The sequence below is a fragment of the Athene cunicularia genome (genome assembly GCF_003259725.1).
Source record: "Athene cunicularia isolate RWA chromosome 1 unlocalized genomic scaffold, athCun1 chr1_part1, whole genome shotgun sequence".
Taxonomy (NCBI): Eukaryota; Metazoa; Chordata; class Aves; order Strigiformes; family Strigidae; genus Athene; species Athene cunicularia.
This window is the reverse complement of record NW_020799091.1, coordinates 75,451,415-75,466,802: the sequence shown is the minus strand read 5'-3', so window position 1 is coordinate 75,466,802 and position 15,388 is coordinate 75,451,415. Positions and strand designations below refer to the sequence as shown.

Sequence of the window (15,388 nt, the reverse complement as noted above, 5' to 3'; positions counted from 1 at the left end):
AAGTCAGCAGGACTTCTCATACGCTTAAATCTATGCATGTGCCTAAGAGCTTTGCCAGCACAGAGCCAGCATATTCCAACAAAAGGAAAGTGTGTATTTTTAAAATATTTCAGTATATCGAACTGATTGTTATATTTTGGATGTTGTAATTCAAGAAAGTAGCGTGTAGGTATCTTTTCTGAATTTCAAAATGGCTTTGCTGATGAGGGAGATGGGTGAAAGCACATGCTCTGCTTTACATTGCAGTATTGTGCATTCAGACATGTTAAAATTTTTACATTCACACCTCATCAAGTGCACCAATTTAGCAGAGAAATGTAAGCTATTTGAGGTCACTGCCACGCTTTCATACTGACAGTGTTCCTCCTGATGCTTGCACAGAAAAATATGTGTGTCTGTCTCAATTAATTTAAATAACTATATGGTAGATTTATGCTTTTTAATGAGTCTTTCATTATTCAGTCAGTAAGCATTGCAGGCTCAGTTCAGTCCTTCCTCAAACAGAGCAGATTCAGTTACACTGGAAGTGCAAGAAACACTCCCCTTATCTGTTGGAGGTCACTGAAAGGTTAGACTGCACAATGCCCTCTTTCTTTTGGGCCATTATAGACGGTTATGTCAAAGCAATGTACTGTATTTAGAAAAATATAATGTTCTAGATGTGGTGTAACTTCTGTAACAAAAATCCTTATTAAAATATTAATGAATTTATGTAGCTACTTCATTTCTGTATTAGTTACTAATCTTCTGGAATCATGATTTCTCTATTAATAATGATTAACTTTGTTAAAGCTTAATTTAATAGTTTGTGTTGGTTTGGGTTTTTTTTTGTTTTTTTTTTTTTTTTTTAGCAAGTGTACCAAAATGAATTAACATAGGATGAAAGATAAAACTTAATAGCTTTATGGTATTTTCCAGGATGAATAAAAACAATCTATATAAATGCAAATATTTTCAGAATAAGAAATATCTTTCAGTTGTGTTTCTTTTAGTAATTATGACAAGTGTCCAGTGTAAATGCCAGTGTTTATCTTCATTATAGACCTGTATTTAACAATCTTCTTAAAATGAATGGCTCACTTTCTGAAAATGAAATATATAGGAAACTTGTAAACTTTGACAAAAGGGAAGAGATACCACATTTGCCCAAATTTACATAAGTTAAAGTTTTATCTTTTGCATCTTACTTGGAATAAGAGTCAATGGCATTTAGCTGCTGAATATAGAATAGTATAAACAGAATGTAGACAGGCCAAAACTTCATGTAACAACATTGCTCCTAACTGACAACTATTATTGCTATTTTTTAAAGCTCTTTTTGGTCCTAACCAGTGGTCAGGATCACATATAATCTATACAGATAGTTTGAAGATTTCCCCTACCCTGTAATCTGTGTGATTCATTGAGATGAATCCATATCAACATACTGGTATGGATAAACTTGTAAGGAAATGAACTCTCATATCAATCACAGAACTAATAACTCTTATTAAATGATAGTAAATAATTGTTTCCACAACATTCCTATTTTTGAAAAGTGCTTCTATCCTTCTGTGGAACTATAAAGGATAGCCCAGTTGCTCTGTGTGACAATATATTCCATTGCGTTGTATTAACATGTTGGAATATAACACCTCATTTAAAGCATATGAAACGGAGTGATGGACTGATTTAATGCACTTATTCTTGTCCAGGAAAACAGCTTGTGGGAAGCACATCATTTAGGATATAGAGTAGTCATTATTTCTGTCTTTATTTGGGAGGAACAGTATACAGAATACTGCCATTTGTAAAATATTAAGAATTTCATCCTGCTTTCATTCTCTGTACATGTAACAATTAATGCAGAGATGCAAGCAATTTTTCTGAAAACAAATATATGTGCAATATGTAATTGAAAACTCTAGGCAATGTAGAGTACAGAGCTGAGATCATATTAGAAGTTCATATTTTGTATGCAACCCCTTTTTCAACCTTAGAATTTTTCTTTTTCAATAGAAGTGTCTAGGTAGATTTTTTAATTGGTTTTCTAAAACCATTTGAAAGAAGCCTATGAAATAGCATTTGCTTTTTATTTTAATCCTTGGTAATGCATGGAACACAAAACTTTTTAGGGATTTTTGCTGCATTTTCTTACAGCCCATCCAATTTCAAATATGACACAAAGTTATCATTTAATTCTCTTTTCTTGAAAATAAACATTTCCTGACTATATAGCAGCATCTACACATATGCTGTGGTCTAGAATTTTAGTGATTTTTTGGTGTGTGTGTTGCAGCTGGACTCATTATGAACACAAATTCAATTATGTTACATGTTTCTTAGTTAAATGTTGCTGCTATACAGAGCTGGCAGTTGCAACCCAAATGGTTTTGTTGTTGTTGCTAATGGTATTAGAATAATGGCCACTGTAATCATGTGTCTTCTGCTATTCAGTGATAACATAGGAATTAAACCAAAACCAAACAAATCTAATTCAGGCAGATTTAAGTAAAATTCTGAGCTTTCATTGACTTCCACATTGAAAACTACTTAGAACAGCAGGAATCTAAGTCTTCATGTTATTTAGGAGAGAGATGGAAGGCAATTACACACACGTGCCAGTATTCAATAAATAATTAAGAAATAATGGTTACTTAAATCTAGAAAATCTGCATATATTTATCTTTTTCTAATTCAAATCAACAGGCTTCTAAAAACACAGGTATATAGATATATTGCCTTTCTTTGTGATCTCTCCTAATGTAGGTGATCTACAGTCAACATCTAAGACATGTTGACAAGCTGTAATTCTCAATAAACATTTATTTAAAATGCTTTTGAAGTTGAAATACAACTTTCATCTGAAATCCTAGATGCCTTTTTTGACTTTCTTCAGCTACCAAATGATAACTTCTTGGCACAGCTATGAAGGTATCTGGAAAGCCTTGGCCATAGCTGTGATCCAGGTACAGTGTTATGACAGCCAAACTCCCCCACTGATAGACTCCTCTTTTTGGACCTGAAGTTACTTAAGACTTGTGCACTAAATGAGACCCAAAGTAAAGCTAACCCCCCAGTCTTGGGAGAAGTGCAGAAAGGAAAGTACAGTTCTGCTTCCTAATTCTCCCTCAAGACTGTAATAAACTGTTGACTTGAGCTGATTGTAAAATTATAAGAGTTCTCATGGGATGGGAAACCAAGAGCTTTAGAGATCCATTGAAATGGCTGTATAGATAAGATGTATCACTGAGAGAATGACTATTAAATCCTGTATTAATCTGGTTTGAGCTAGAAGTTTCCAGAAGGTTGAACATGCTCAATGTGAAACTGGAAGGTCATACAACTAATAATGTGCTGTGTGATTTCTGAAAATAGACTGCTTTCCTGGAATTAAATGGGGTCAAAAGGTATACTGTGTGACAGATGGGGCAATTACATATAAAATGCAAAAAAATGGCATCAGCTTAAGCAGTAGTTGATAAGTTTTTGCTGCCATTAGAGGCTTCAGAATAGATACCTAAAATGCAAGCACTGGTAAACTGCATGCATGGGACCTGACTACATTACATATGTATGATACATATTATCTGAATGGTGGAAGATGTAGCATAAATTGTGAATACATCTGGGAAGACTTGCAACCCCAGATAATCTGTTTCTGAACGAGATTTTTATTCATTATCAAGGGAAATGTGAGCGAGAGGACGTGCTTACATTGAGGTGACTTCTTCATTTGTGATAGATGTATGCATGGCATCAAGAATGAATCTGGGAATATGAGATGACTTTACATCCATAGATAAATGAAATGAAGTAATTCTTAAAAGTTTATGGGCACATGGGTCGGTGTTTCAGAATGAAAACTTTTAGAGATGCTTACTGAATTAAAGTTTACAACTGCATTGCACATAGAGATTTTTAGAGAGGAATAAAGTAGCCCACATGAAACCCTGCTTTATTATGGCTATGTTGACTGGCACTAGATTGGAACTGGCTCATATATGCCAGTGTGATTCTGTATCTGTACTATCACACTATATCCTAAAAAACGGAAAAAGAAACATTTTCTGGCAAGCAAAAATCGTTTACAAAAGAGCTTTGACACAGTTTGAGTAAGTAATTGTGCCATGCCTTTTTCACTCTGCAATGAATGGAATTGTAGGACAAATGAAAAGAGGTCACCTGACATTTTATATATATATTATGAAGTCACATCTTTTTCTAGTTGTCATAATAGTAAAGCCTATTAACTTTCTAAACCATGTACATTTATACAAATGTAATCTTTAGTAGAGCTACAATATCTTCAGCATATTTAACATATATAATCAAATGTTCCTGGCCCTGACCATTTACAAAATTATTTCCCATCCCATTAATATTTTGAATTATTGAATATTTTTCTATGGTACTTTTCATCAGCATGAAAAGTGAAACACAAACCCTTGCAAACCAAGAACTCCAGTCAAACCCTAGGTTGATCAGTAGTGATACTCATGGAATTCAGTCTTTAATGCGCTAGATCACCCCTGCTATCTGCCCTGCTCTCTGGTCTACTGCTGGTTCCAGGATTGCTGTTAAGATTTACCATCTATGTTTCATGTAGGATGAATGAGTAAACACTTCTTAGACTGCAGAAGGGCCAATCCTGTAACACAGTGATGATGTTTGTTTGGTGAATGGGAATCCAAAATTGGTGCTCCTGTGATTTTTATATTTATGGGGAAGAAAAATGCCACAACTATGAACAGCCCTAAAAGAAGCCCAAAAGCAAAGGGAAGCACTGGTCTGTAGGACAAGCTGTTGGTGCAGGTTGGGAATTCTCCTGAGCCATGGGAGATTGAGTCACACTCTCATTCTGTCTTCTAGATTAACAATTTGAAGTGCAACCTTAAACTAACCTTAGAAGGATATTTTTTTTTTTTTTTTTTTTTTTTTTCTTTTCTCATGACAGGGAATACCATCTTATTATAGAATTTGCAGGACAAATGAATCAATATTTTTAACAAAAACCCAGATATGTTTGGAAAATTCCAATTTTCCCTCTCTGTATGAGATAATATGTTTTTGGAAGCTTATATTTTCAAAACATTAATACAGTTTTTCTAAACAATGCTCCTGAGTATCTTAAGTGGTTTTGGTGCTACTGCAATAAATCCAACAGTGACCCTTCTGTTCTCCTCAAACAGTTACGTACCAACATTGTTACCCACATGTCTTGTGTCAGGAACAGTGTAGTCAACAGGACTAGAGAAATGATTGTCCCTCTGTACTCAGCAATGGTTCAGTTACCAGTAGACAAATGAAAGATTGTTCCACAACATGTAGGAGAAACAGCATTCCCACTCACATTGTAATTAAATACATTTCACAATTACATTAAGTTGTTCTGAAAATTGGTTGCTCCATGATTTCTTCAAGCTATGAAGCATGCAAAAAGAAATAAAGAATGTTTCAAATATTGCAGATAACTTTATGTCACATACCTGTATTACATGATATTTGTATCTCATCCTATCTAGTAGCATGGTGTGGTGACATTTTCTAAATTCTCATTACACTTGTGTTTTACTTTCTGAAGTAGACTGAACCAGAGTCACTTCAGGAAGCACATTAGAGAGAAAATCTTTGCAATATGTTACTGATACATATATACATTGATGATTGAGGGGGGATAGTAGCTGAAGTAAACCGTTTTGGGACACATCAACTTCTTTCACTCAAAGTGCTTTAAATATGAATTACAGTTTAAATAATTGCACATACAGTTTTTGTCTACAGGCACTATGTATATGGGTTCACATTGATTTTGTTATTTTTAAATTCACAGGAATGATATGTGGTAGTTGATTTTTTATTGGGCATACTATGATCTTTTTTAATCACACAATTAGAAGACAACTTCACTGGGGGAAATAAGATAAAAATTTCTTCTGTTTTGTGCTTTTAGAATTGTGTCTAGGTGTAGTTATTGCCTATGAATAATTATTTCTCAATTTTTTACATGAATCAAAAATAGAGGCACTTTATAGCTGGAGTATTTGGTTTATCTAAATACAAAATTAATTTTATTTGTGTAGCACTTGAGAAAGGATTCAACCTTCATTGGGCTAAAACTAATTTGGAAAAGCATTTTTTCAAAAAGGGCAAAACTTGGATTGTGACTGAGATTTAGATCCTGTATCTAACATTTCTCAAAGAAATTGATAGATTAGAGAACATCTGTATTTCATTGACAGTGATATTTTACCCAGTTAATTATGTACTGAATACATATAATTGAATGCACTCACGTACTACCTACACAATAACTTGTGTAGAACTGCACTGGAGATGCAGGCTTCATGTGGAGATGGAGTTTCAGCCACTGCTTTTCACATTTTGACTCACTAATCACCGTCAGTGCATTTATAACAGCAGTGTTTCCAGAAATTTTCTATAGAATATCTGTATTCTGTTTGTGTCTCATAGACAAGCAAACAAGTGCACAGAACCCCAAACTGTATATATTAACAAATCTTAAGTACTTTAGTAACAATTAACCACATTCTGTCTTAAAGTCATGGATGGAGATTTGCGTGAAACCTTGAATTTTGAAGAACATAAGGACATTTTAAATAGTAGAATGAAATGAAGTAATAAAATAATTATTTTAGCTAAATATGATCTCTGTGACATATTCAGACTTAAACATAAACAAGTTAATAAAGTGTCCTTTTTAAGTATGTCCTGAAAACACACAATTTAGGGGGGAAAAAAAAATGTTAGAGTGGTGACATAGACCATTTTATTTGTTTAGTAGCCATATTTAATTTCTAAACTCAGATATAAATTGAGTTTCTTATTGACCTTTCAGTCTTTATCAAGTAACCTTTTACATTAGAGAGGGCTACTTGCTACAGGAGTAAGCACAGTATAATGAAATGTTAGGTGCCAGAATACCTTAATGTCATTTTTTTTTAATCACAAAGCAGAAGTATTGCCCAAGGAGAGAGTAGAGGGAAACAATGTTTATTTCCTCTTACTCCTGTAAGCACAGGCTATGGCATGTATGGACGTGTGTGTGTGTCTGAGTGTGTGTGCATGTATATACCTCAAAAGTATTTTGGGAAAGAATACTGAATACAAATTAAAATGTATTCTTTACTAAATCTTCTAATAGATAAGTGCAAGTCCTTTATCATGGTAAGTAACTGTTTTCAGTTAATTTATAGGTTTTTCTAAAGAGCATGAAATGTAGTATAATATGAACCAAGCCTACTTTTGGACCAACTTTATGTCTGGGAATAATTCAACTCTGTTTCACCTTTGTTTACAGTCTGTTTTAAATAACTTTTTGCTCATATGGGAAGCAGATTAAATTTTAAGGAGCTCTTTATGGTTTCTCTTGGTCCATTTAAGTTGTGTAAGACTCAGTGATAATTTTATTTGCATTGGTTCCATCTATAATTTAGGTTGTGGCTAATTCTTAATAAATCCTAATGAGGATGAAGAAAATATTAAGTCATTGAAGATAGTGACTGAGGGCATTATTTCTTCAAGGTTACGGAACAGAATTAAATAAATTTCATTTCTTACGTAGCAACAATAATTTGGTAAATTTTTGAATATACTTTTTTTGGTTTATATTATTCTTTTTTAATAGCACATTAATTTTGTTTTTGCAGAAATCACTTTTAACTGAAGTAACTGTCACAGAATACAATACATTTTTTCAAATATTTTCAATTTGTTCTTGACATTTTATGTTTATGTGCAGTTTGCATCTTTTTTGTTTTTCACTTTCAAATGTAACAGATTTTGACATTTTTGTTACATTTTTTTTGTACTAGTGGTTTTTTTTATTTTTGAGAACCTGCTGTTTTTGAATTCTCTTTTTTCCCTTTATTCTCCTCCTCACTATGATCCCAGGAGCCAACACAAAGAAAAGCGCAGATGATATAACCAGTAATGATCGTGGTGAAGATGAAGGTATTTTTTGTTTTTTCAAAGCTCGACCCTGATGCATGAACATAAACTTTTTAATTTTTATTATAATAATTATTGTTATTGTTATTGCTGTTATTTCAACATGATTTTTAGTCCCTTATTTGCAGAAGAACACTTCAGTGTACTTCTTAATTTTCTTCTTTAGAAATTACTTTCATTGTTTTTCTTTTTAAAATCCAAATTAGCATATAGATGACTGTAGTTCCTCTGTGACATAAGTGTAAAAGTTATTCCTAAATATGTGTGAAGTGAGTAACATAAATATTATTTGAAATCACATACTTTTCCCCCCTATTCTTTTTTAGGTTGAAAAAAATTGAATTTAAAAACATGCATGTGCTCTTTTCCCTCCTACACATTTTGTAAATTCACCTGTTTGAAATTCATGAAAAAAACTCATATATATCCTTCCTTTCACTTTCACTGCTTCCCCAGTGCACATGCTGTACATTGATGCAGTTGAACTGTGCTTGGTCTTTGCTATTTTTATTTAGATTTTTTTTTTTTTCTCACAGTATGTGGTTTATTTCAGGACACAAAAATAAGAGAAGCTGTTGATGTTGCTTTATTGTTTTTTCCTGTAATCAGCTAGCCTCTGAGATACATTTGTTCTCACTCTGACCACATTCCCACTGCAATGACAATCATTTTCATTGACTTCTTTCAGAGTTGGATTGGATTCCCTGAAAGGAAATGTTAAAGTTCACAGTGAAGTACTCCAAAAAAAAGTTTTACAAGGAAATACTTTTTTCTTGTCTTGGCACAACAAAGCTTTTTAGGATGCACCAAAATAGAAAGAAGTCATGAAATCTTCCTCTATTCTCACACTTCCTTTTCATTAAAGCTACACTGACAGTTTATTTTATTTCATTATTTATCGATTTCTAAAAAATATTTTCAAATTAATTGAGAAGATAGCAACCTTGGGAAGTTTATTGGTCTGATTTTGGAGCAATGTGTTTCCTAATCCTCTAATGCTGGGCCAATCTGAAGTGTTATTCCATGTCTTTTTTCCTGTTTCCTTCTATCTGACATCAGTTCAAATAACTGAAATATTTGTCCTCTCTTTTCCCCTTAGAATCACACATACTTGCAGAGAGGACACTCCTCTTTTCCTGGGAGTTCAGCTCATTTGTAGCTCCTCTATCCATATATAAAATACTGTAATAAAATTTTCTGCTCTTTGATTCATACTGATTACCCTCTACTGTACCCCCTTTGTTACTGAATTACACTATTTCTTATGATACAAAAATGTTGTGCAGAATACTTCAAAATTACTCTGTTTTTTCCTGAACATCACCTTCCTATTTCTGTGCAACATATACTTTTTAAAATTATATATATTTTTTTAACAAATTCTGTGGTTAAATTTAAAGGAAAAGATAATTAACAAGCAAAACCAAAATTGCTTTAAAACTTAAAATAGATATTGGATTATGAGTACATTATTATTCAGACTTCTTAAAAAATTACAAAATGTTAGATTTTCATGATCAGCAAGGTCATCCACTCTGGATCTAAGTAGATAAAGCATGGAGCTCATTTCCTTTATGTTGAAGCTAATCGTGTTCCCATTGAAGGGGAAGAGGAAACCTCCCATTGACTTCAGCAGTGAAAGATTCAACCCTGAGGTAGAGCTATGTAATAAGGAAAAATTAAATACAACAAATCGTGCCATGAGACTTTGGAGAGAGAAGGGAAAGGTAATTCAGTAACACAAATAATTGTGTTACATAGTTGTTGCTTTCATTTTTGGGGGGCTGATCTGTGCCTTCACAGACGAAACACTTTCATGTACTTTGCCGATAATGCTGAGAATAAAAAAAATATATACCCACTAGAATGCACCTCATTGCTTTATATGATCTGTTTAATGGCTGCATAACTCTTATAGTCCCAACATTTAACAAGATCTTATCACAAAAACTTTTCTTCTGTTGCTCAAGTACAATATAAAATACAACATGTAAAGTACATAGCTTTCTATGTAAAGAAGGCAGATTCTGTGACAAGCCTTAAACTCTGACAATTAGACAGGTGTACATTGGAGCCTGAACATATGTTCCTGGCACTCAGCTGACAGTTTTTGATACTTAGGGTAGCACATACATATGAGTAAAGTGAAAGTGGGCCATAGGAATATGACCAGTCAAAATTTACCTTTAAATATGCTCATATTAGTTCCACATACATCAAATATTATATATGTGGTACCTCATTGCTGATCACATTTTTGGTATCTTAGAGAATTTCCTAACAAACCTGAGGAGAGGGAAGAGTTTTGGAAGGCTTTCAAACCCAGGTTCCCTACCTCCAGGTATTTAGCTCAGCTTTTTCTTCCTGAACTTCCCCTTTCCACTGTTCAATGTCTGACTGTCCTACCCAAAAGAGAACACTGTTTTATTGGGGGTTTTAAAATCCTGATTGAATAGTCAGAGATTCTGCTTTCCCTTGTCTGTTTTACTATATGATTGAAAAAAGTGCTCCTATTCCATGTGCAGATACACTGAATTATTTGCAAAAGGTGTGCATTTCTAACGGCAGCTTCCTGAATTGCCCTCTGCTTTTTAAAGGAGCTTAGCCCCTGTTACCACTGTTTCTGTAGATGACATAAATTCCTAATTTAGATAATCTGGGATCAGGAGCATAACTTTTTGGTTATCAGAGGAAGAGAGATGAATCCACTCCTAAATATACCCCAAATCATTGATTAGTGCATGTGGGGGAGAAGCAGGTTGACACTGGCCTGTCACCTTTCAGTACGCCACAAGTGCATCTTTATAACTCACTCTGAACTATGAAAATATTACTATCAGTTTAATTTAACTTTATTTTAGAAGTAAAGACCCAGCTGCTTACCTGTTTGAAAGCAGTCAAGAGCTTTTCTGAGTATACAAACGGATCAGCCATACCATTAAGATGCATTACGTTAAGGCTGTTCCTTAAGGTTTAGCTAGCATGACAAGGAAAAGTACAATACAAAAGACATCGTTTGATTTAAATGCAAAATATCTGGGCTGTGAATTCACATAAATTCTCTCTGTTTGTTAACTCCTAGGCTATTTGAAAGACAGAATACTTATCTATGTTTATTTCTTCCAGAACAATTTGATTTTGTGGTATTATCTCTTACTGAACTATTTGGAATATAATTTAAACAATTATGCCTCAGTGAGGAATGGGAAAGTATGGATCATTATTGTAATTTTATTATTAGATGTGCAGATATTACTAAATTGGCATCTACTTGAGTCAGAATAGTCTAAAAAAATGACAAGATTATTCCATAATGTGATTTTTCTCTTCAGGCTTTTAGATGTTTATATTCAAATTAAATTCCTTGTAATGTTGAAGGCATTACAGGTGTTCTGAAAATATTTCTGAGGAAATTGTTTTTGAAGTAACCAACAGAAATATTCAAACTATAAATACTAGGCTTGCAGGAAGATCCTAATCTGTGTAAGCTAGCTCATTAAAGTGGTGATGGTCTGGAAAATAAATAAGAACATTCTTAGCACTGTTACAAAATGCTAATATTGTATTTTCTTATTTTTTATTACTTTATTATGTTTTCCTTACTTGAATTTTTTCAGACATTCATGATCAGAACAGCAAGAAGCCCGTTATGGTCTACATCCATGGTGGATCTTACATGGAGGGTACTGGCAATATGATTGATGGCAGCATTCTCGCGAGTTATGGAAATGTCATTGTTGTCACTCTCAATTACAGGCTGGGGGTTTTAGGTAAGTGACTTTTTCCTTCATCACCAATTGCATAGAAATATTTGATTGCTTAATTTATCTACTGATTGATCATATATCCTTGGGCTAGTTTTGTTTTTAAAACAGAACATTTTTACTGGTGGATTCTGAATTCTGTTCAATATTTTATGGAAACTGGGCTAGGCTACATTCTTTTTGACAGCTGCCTTCACCTTTAGACAAAAATGACTGGATATTTATAATGATGTTATTGCTGGTTTATGTTAAATTTGTCATCAGATCATATTTGCTCTTGGCTCAGTGATTTAACAAGTTTTGAGAACTTGTATTGTTAAAAAAAAAAAAAAAAAAAAAAGAGAAAATTAATGAAGAATGAGTACTCACCAGTTTCAAACCAGTTGGTAATAGTAGGAAGAGGGAAAATGTTAGTATATATATGTGTTTATTATTTACATGTGCAAATTGTTTTTTAGGGCAGAAGATCTAGAGGTAATACAGAAAAAAATAGGCTATATACACTAATGGAATTTATGTTGCAGCTAAATGAAGTCAAGGGATTTCAAGGACTAATGTAAAATTATCTTCCTAAATATAAGGAACTCCATAAGCATGAATGATAATATTGAGCAAAATTAATACTTATGTCTTTCAAACTGAACAAGAGCTGCATCTTATTGACATTATGAATATTCCTCTGTCAGCATTAGATTGGATAACAAAATAACCTCTAGATCCATGACAACAGACCAAAAATCTTTTCTGGCTTATCTGTGATTCCAGCTCCTGGATGTTTGCATGTACCAGGCTTTTCTCGAAATGAAGGTTAAGTTATTGAAGTTCTAATTTCCATAGGAAACTAAGCTAAAAGTTTGCTCATAGTAGCAGAGATTAGAAATATTTTTTACCTTAATGAATAAACAAATATTTTTTATAGAATACCATATAGACTGCTCAAATGCTCATATTTCCAGTATTTTAAATACACAAGGTAAGGTAATTTTGTTTGGGTGATTTTCAATTTAGAATGTCTTTTAAAAAGATTTTTAGTCTTGTTTTCCTTGATAGCAAAGCTGATCTATATTCTTGGCATGTACTATTCTGGAACATAGGCAACTTCTTTAACTGTCTGTTAATGGTGTTAATGTGTTCTAGCAATGTTCTAGCTCATCAGAGTACTGAGAATTTCTTTCTTGTCCCTGATTTTGGCTCTTGTTTAAATACAGAAGAGCATTTTTTCTATGATAGAGTCAGATTTAAACAGAAAGCCAGGAATATAAAAAGATATTTTGGTATATTTATGTATGCAATCTTGGCACTCAGAAACACCCCCCAAAAAGGAAAGTAAAATTATACGTAAAGAACTCAAGACTCTTTAAAGAAAAAGAATTGTTGTCAAAGTGTATTTTTGACTTGCTTCATAAGTAAAAAAAATGAAACAGAAAACAAATTTCTTCAGGTAAATAACCATATGGAAAACATGATTATTCTTGAAAGTTAAAAAAGTAGTATAATTATTATGACATACCATTTGAAGACTGACAGTATTCATATCCATTTCTTCTAGTTTGTATTACTTTATTTTTGAAAGATACATTTATTTCTGTAAATCTGGTGTGTTTCAGTTCCATTTGATTTGTAAATTTATACCTGAGTATTCATACAAATGTAATTTTAATGACAGAGATATGTAATTCTATTTCTATTATCACATACTTTGATGGAAGAATATGCATTGAATTGATGGCAATTAAGAGTTACTGAAGACCCTTTATCTATCTATCTATCTATCTATCTATCTATCTATCTATCTATCTTTCCTTCCTCTGGAAAATTATCACTTGAATGGACCTGAATACCGGATGTTATACGTACCATAAATGCCATTTCTGTTCCTGAAGCACATGAAATTATTTTCCTTTCAGTCTACATGGCATCATGCACAGCAGTAGCTAGAAAATCTATTAGGACTTCATAGTTAATCACTGGATGGTATTAGCCAGACAAATCATGAATCATAGATTCATAGAATGGTTTGAGTTAGAAGGGACCTTAAAGATCATCTATTTCCAACTCCCCCCCACACACACACACACACATGGGCAGGGACATTTTCCACCAGACCAGGTTGCTCAAAGCCCCATCCAACCTGGCCTTGAACACTGCCAGGGAGAGGACACCCACAACTTCTCTGGGCAACCTGTGCCAGTGTCTCACCACCCTCATCATAAACAATTGTTTCCTTCTATACAATCTAAATCCACCCTCTTTCAGTTTAAAACTGGTGTCCCTTGTCCTGTCACTACAGGCCTGGGTAAAAAGTCTTTCTCCTTCTTTCTTATAAGTCCCCTTTATATATTGAAAGATCATCATAAGATCTCCCAGAACCTTTCTCTTCCCCAGTGAACAACCCCAACTCAGCCTTTCTTCATAATAGAAGTGTTCTTCTGATCATTTTTGTGACCTTTGTCTGAACTCACTCTAACAGGTCCATGTCTTTCTTATACTGGGGACCGCAGAACTGGATGCTGTACTCCAGATGAGGTCTCACCAGAGCAGAGGGGCAGAATCACCTCCCTGGACCTGCTGGCTATACTTCTCTTGATGTAGCTCAGGATACAATTGGCTTTCTGAGCTGTGAGTGCACATTGATGGCTCATGTCCAATCCTTTCATCCACCCATATCCCCAAGCCCGTCTCTGCAGGGCTGCTCTCAATCCACCAGGTAGGTGCAGGACCTTGCACTTGGCCTTGTTGAACTCCTCAAGGCTGTCAAGGTACCTCTGGATGGCATCCTTTCCTTCTAGCACATCAAGTGCACTACTTATCTTTGTGTCGTTCAGACTTGCTGAGTGTGCACTCAGTCCCACTGTGTCAGTAATGAAGATTTTAAATAGTATTGATCCTAGTATGGCCACTAGTTACTGGTTTCCACTTGGACATTGAGCCACTGACAGTAACTCTTGAGGACGTGGCCATTCCAGCCAGTTCCTTATTGATCTAACAGTTCATCCATCAAACTCATCTTTCCAATTAAGTGGAAAGAATGTTCTAGGAGACTGTATCAAATGCCTTAAAAACATCCAGGCAGCTAACATCGATTGCTCTTTCCTTGTCTACTGATGCAGTCACTTCATCGAAGACCACCAGATTAGCCAGGCATGATTTGCCCTTAATGAAGATGTCTCTAATCACCTTTCTGTTTTCCACATGCTTCAATATAACTTCCATGAGGTCCTATTCCATGATCTTACTGTTTCCCTCAAGAATCTGGGATGCATCTTATTGGGTCCCATGGACTTGTGATTCTTCAGGTTCCTCAGGTGGTCTCAAACCTGATCTCTCCTACAATAGGAAGGACTTCATTCTCCCAATTTCTGCCTTGAGGTTCAGAGATTTGACAGATGTGGGAAGAGAGATTACCAATGAAAACTGAAGGGTAAAAAATTTTTTAGTATCTCAGCCTTCTCCATGTCGGTTTTCACTAGTTCTCCTGTCTTATTTACTGAGGGAGTACATCTTCCTTTTCTGAGCAATGTACCTGCAGAAATCCTTCTTACCATTCTTCACATTCCTTGACAAAATTCATTTCCAACTGCGCATTAGCTTTTCTGATCCCATTCCTACACACCTGGCAGCATCCTTATGTTATTCCCAGGGCACATGTCCCTGATTCCACTGCCTGTGCATTT

The 15,388-nt window shown here is 34.3% G+C and overlaps 1 protein-coding gene across 1 annotated transcript in view; it reads left to right on the top strand.

The window, feature by feature from the left end:
- The window catches only part of LOC113478698 (neuroligin-4, X-linked-like), an 80,007-nt gene extending 67,199 nt beyond the window's left edge, over positions 1–12,808 (top strand). Inside the window, exons 5-7 of the mRNA XM_026846107.1 lie at positions 7,894–7,953; positions 11,568–11,720; positions 12,765–12,808. Of these exons, the coding sequence (XP_026701908.1) occupies positions 7,894–7,953; positions 11,568–11,720; positions 12,765–12,808 (257 nt within the window). The remainder of the gene's footprint in view (positions 1–7,893; positions 7,954–11,567; positions 11,721–12,764) is intronic.
- The last annotated feature ends 2,580 nt before the right edge of the window (positions 12,809–15,388 follow it).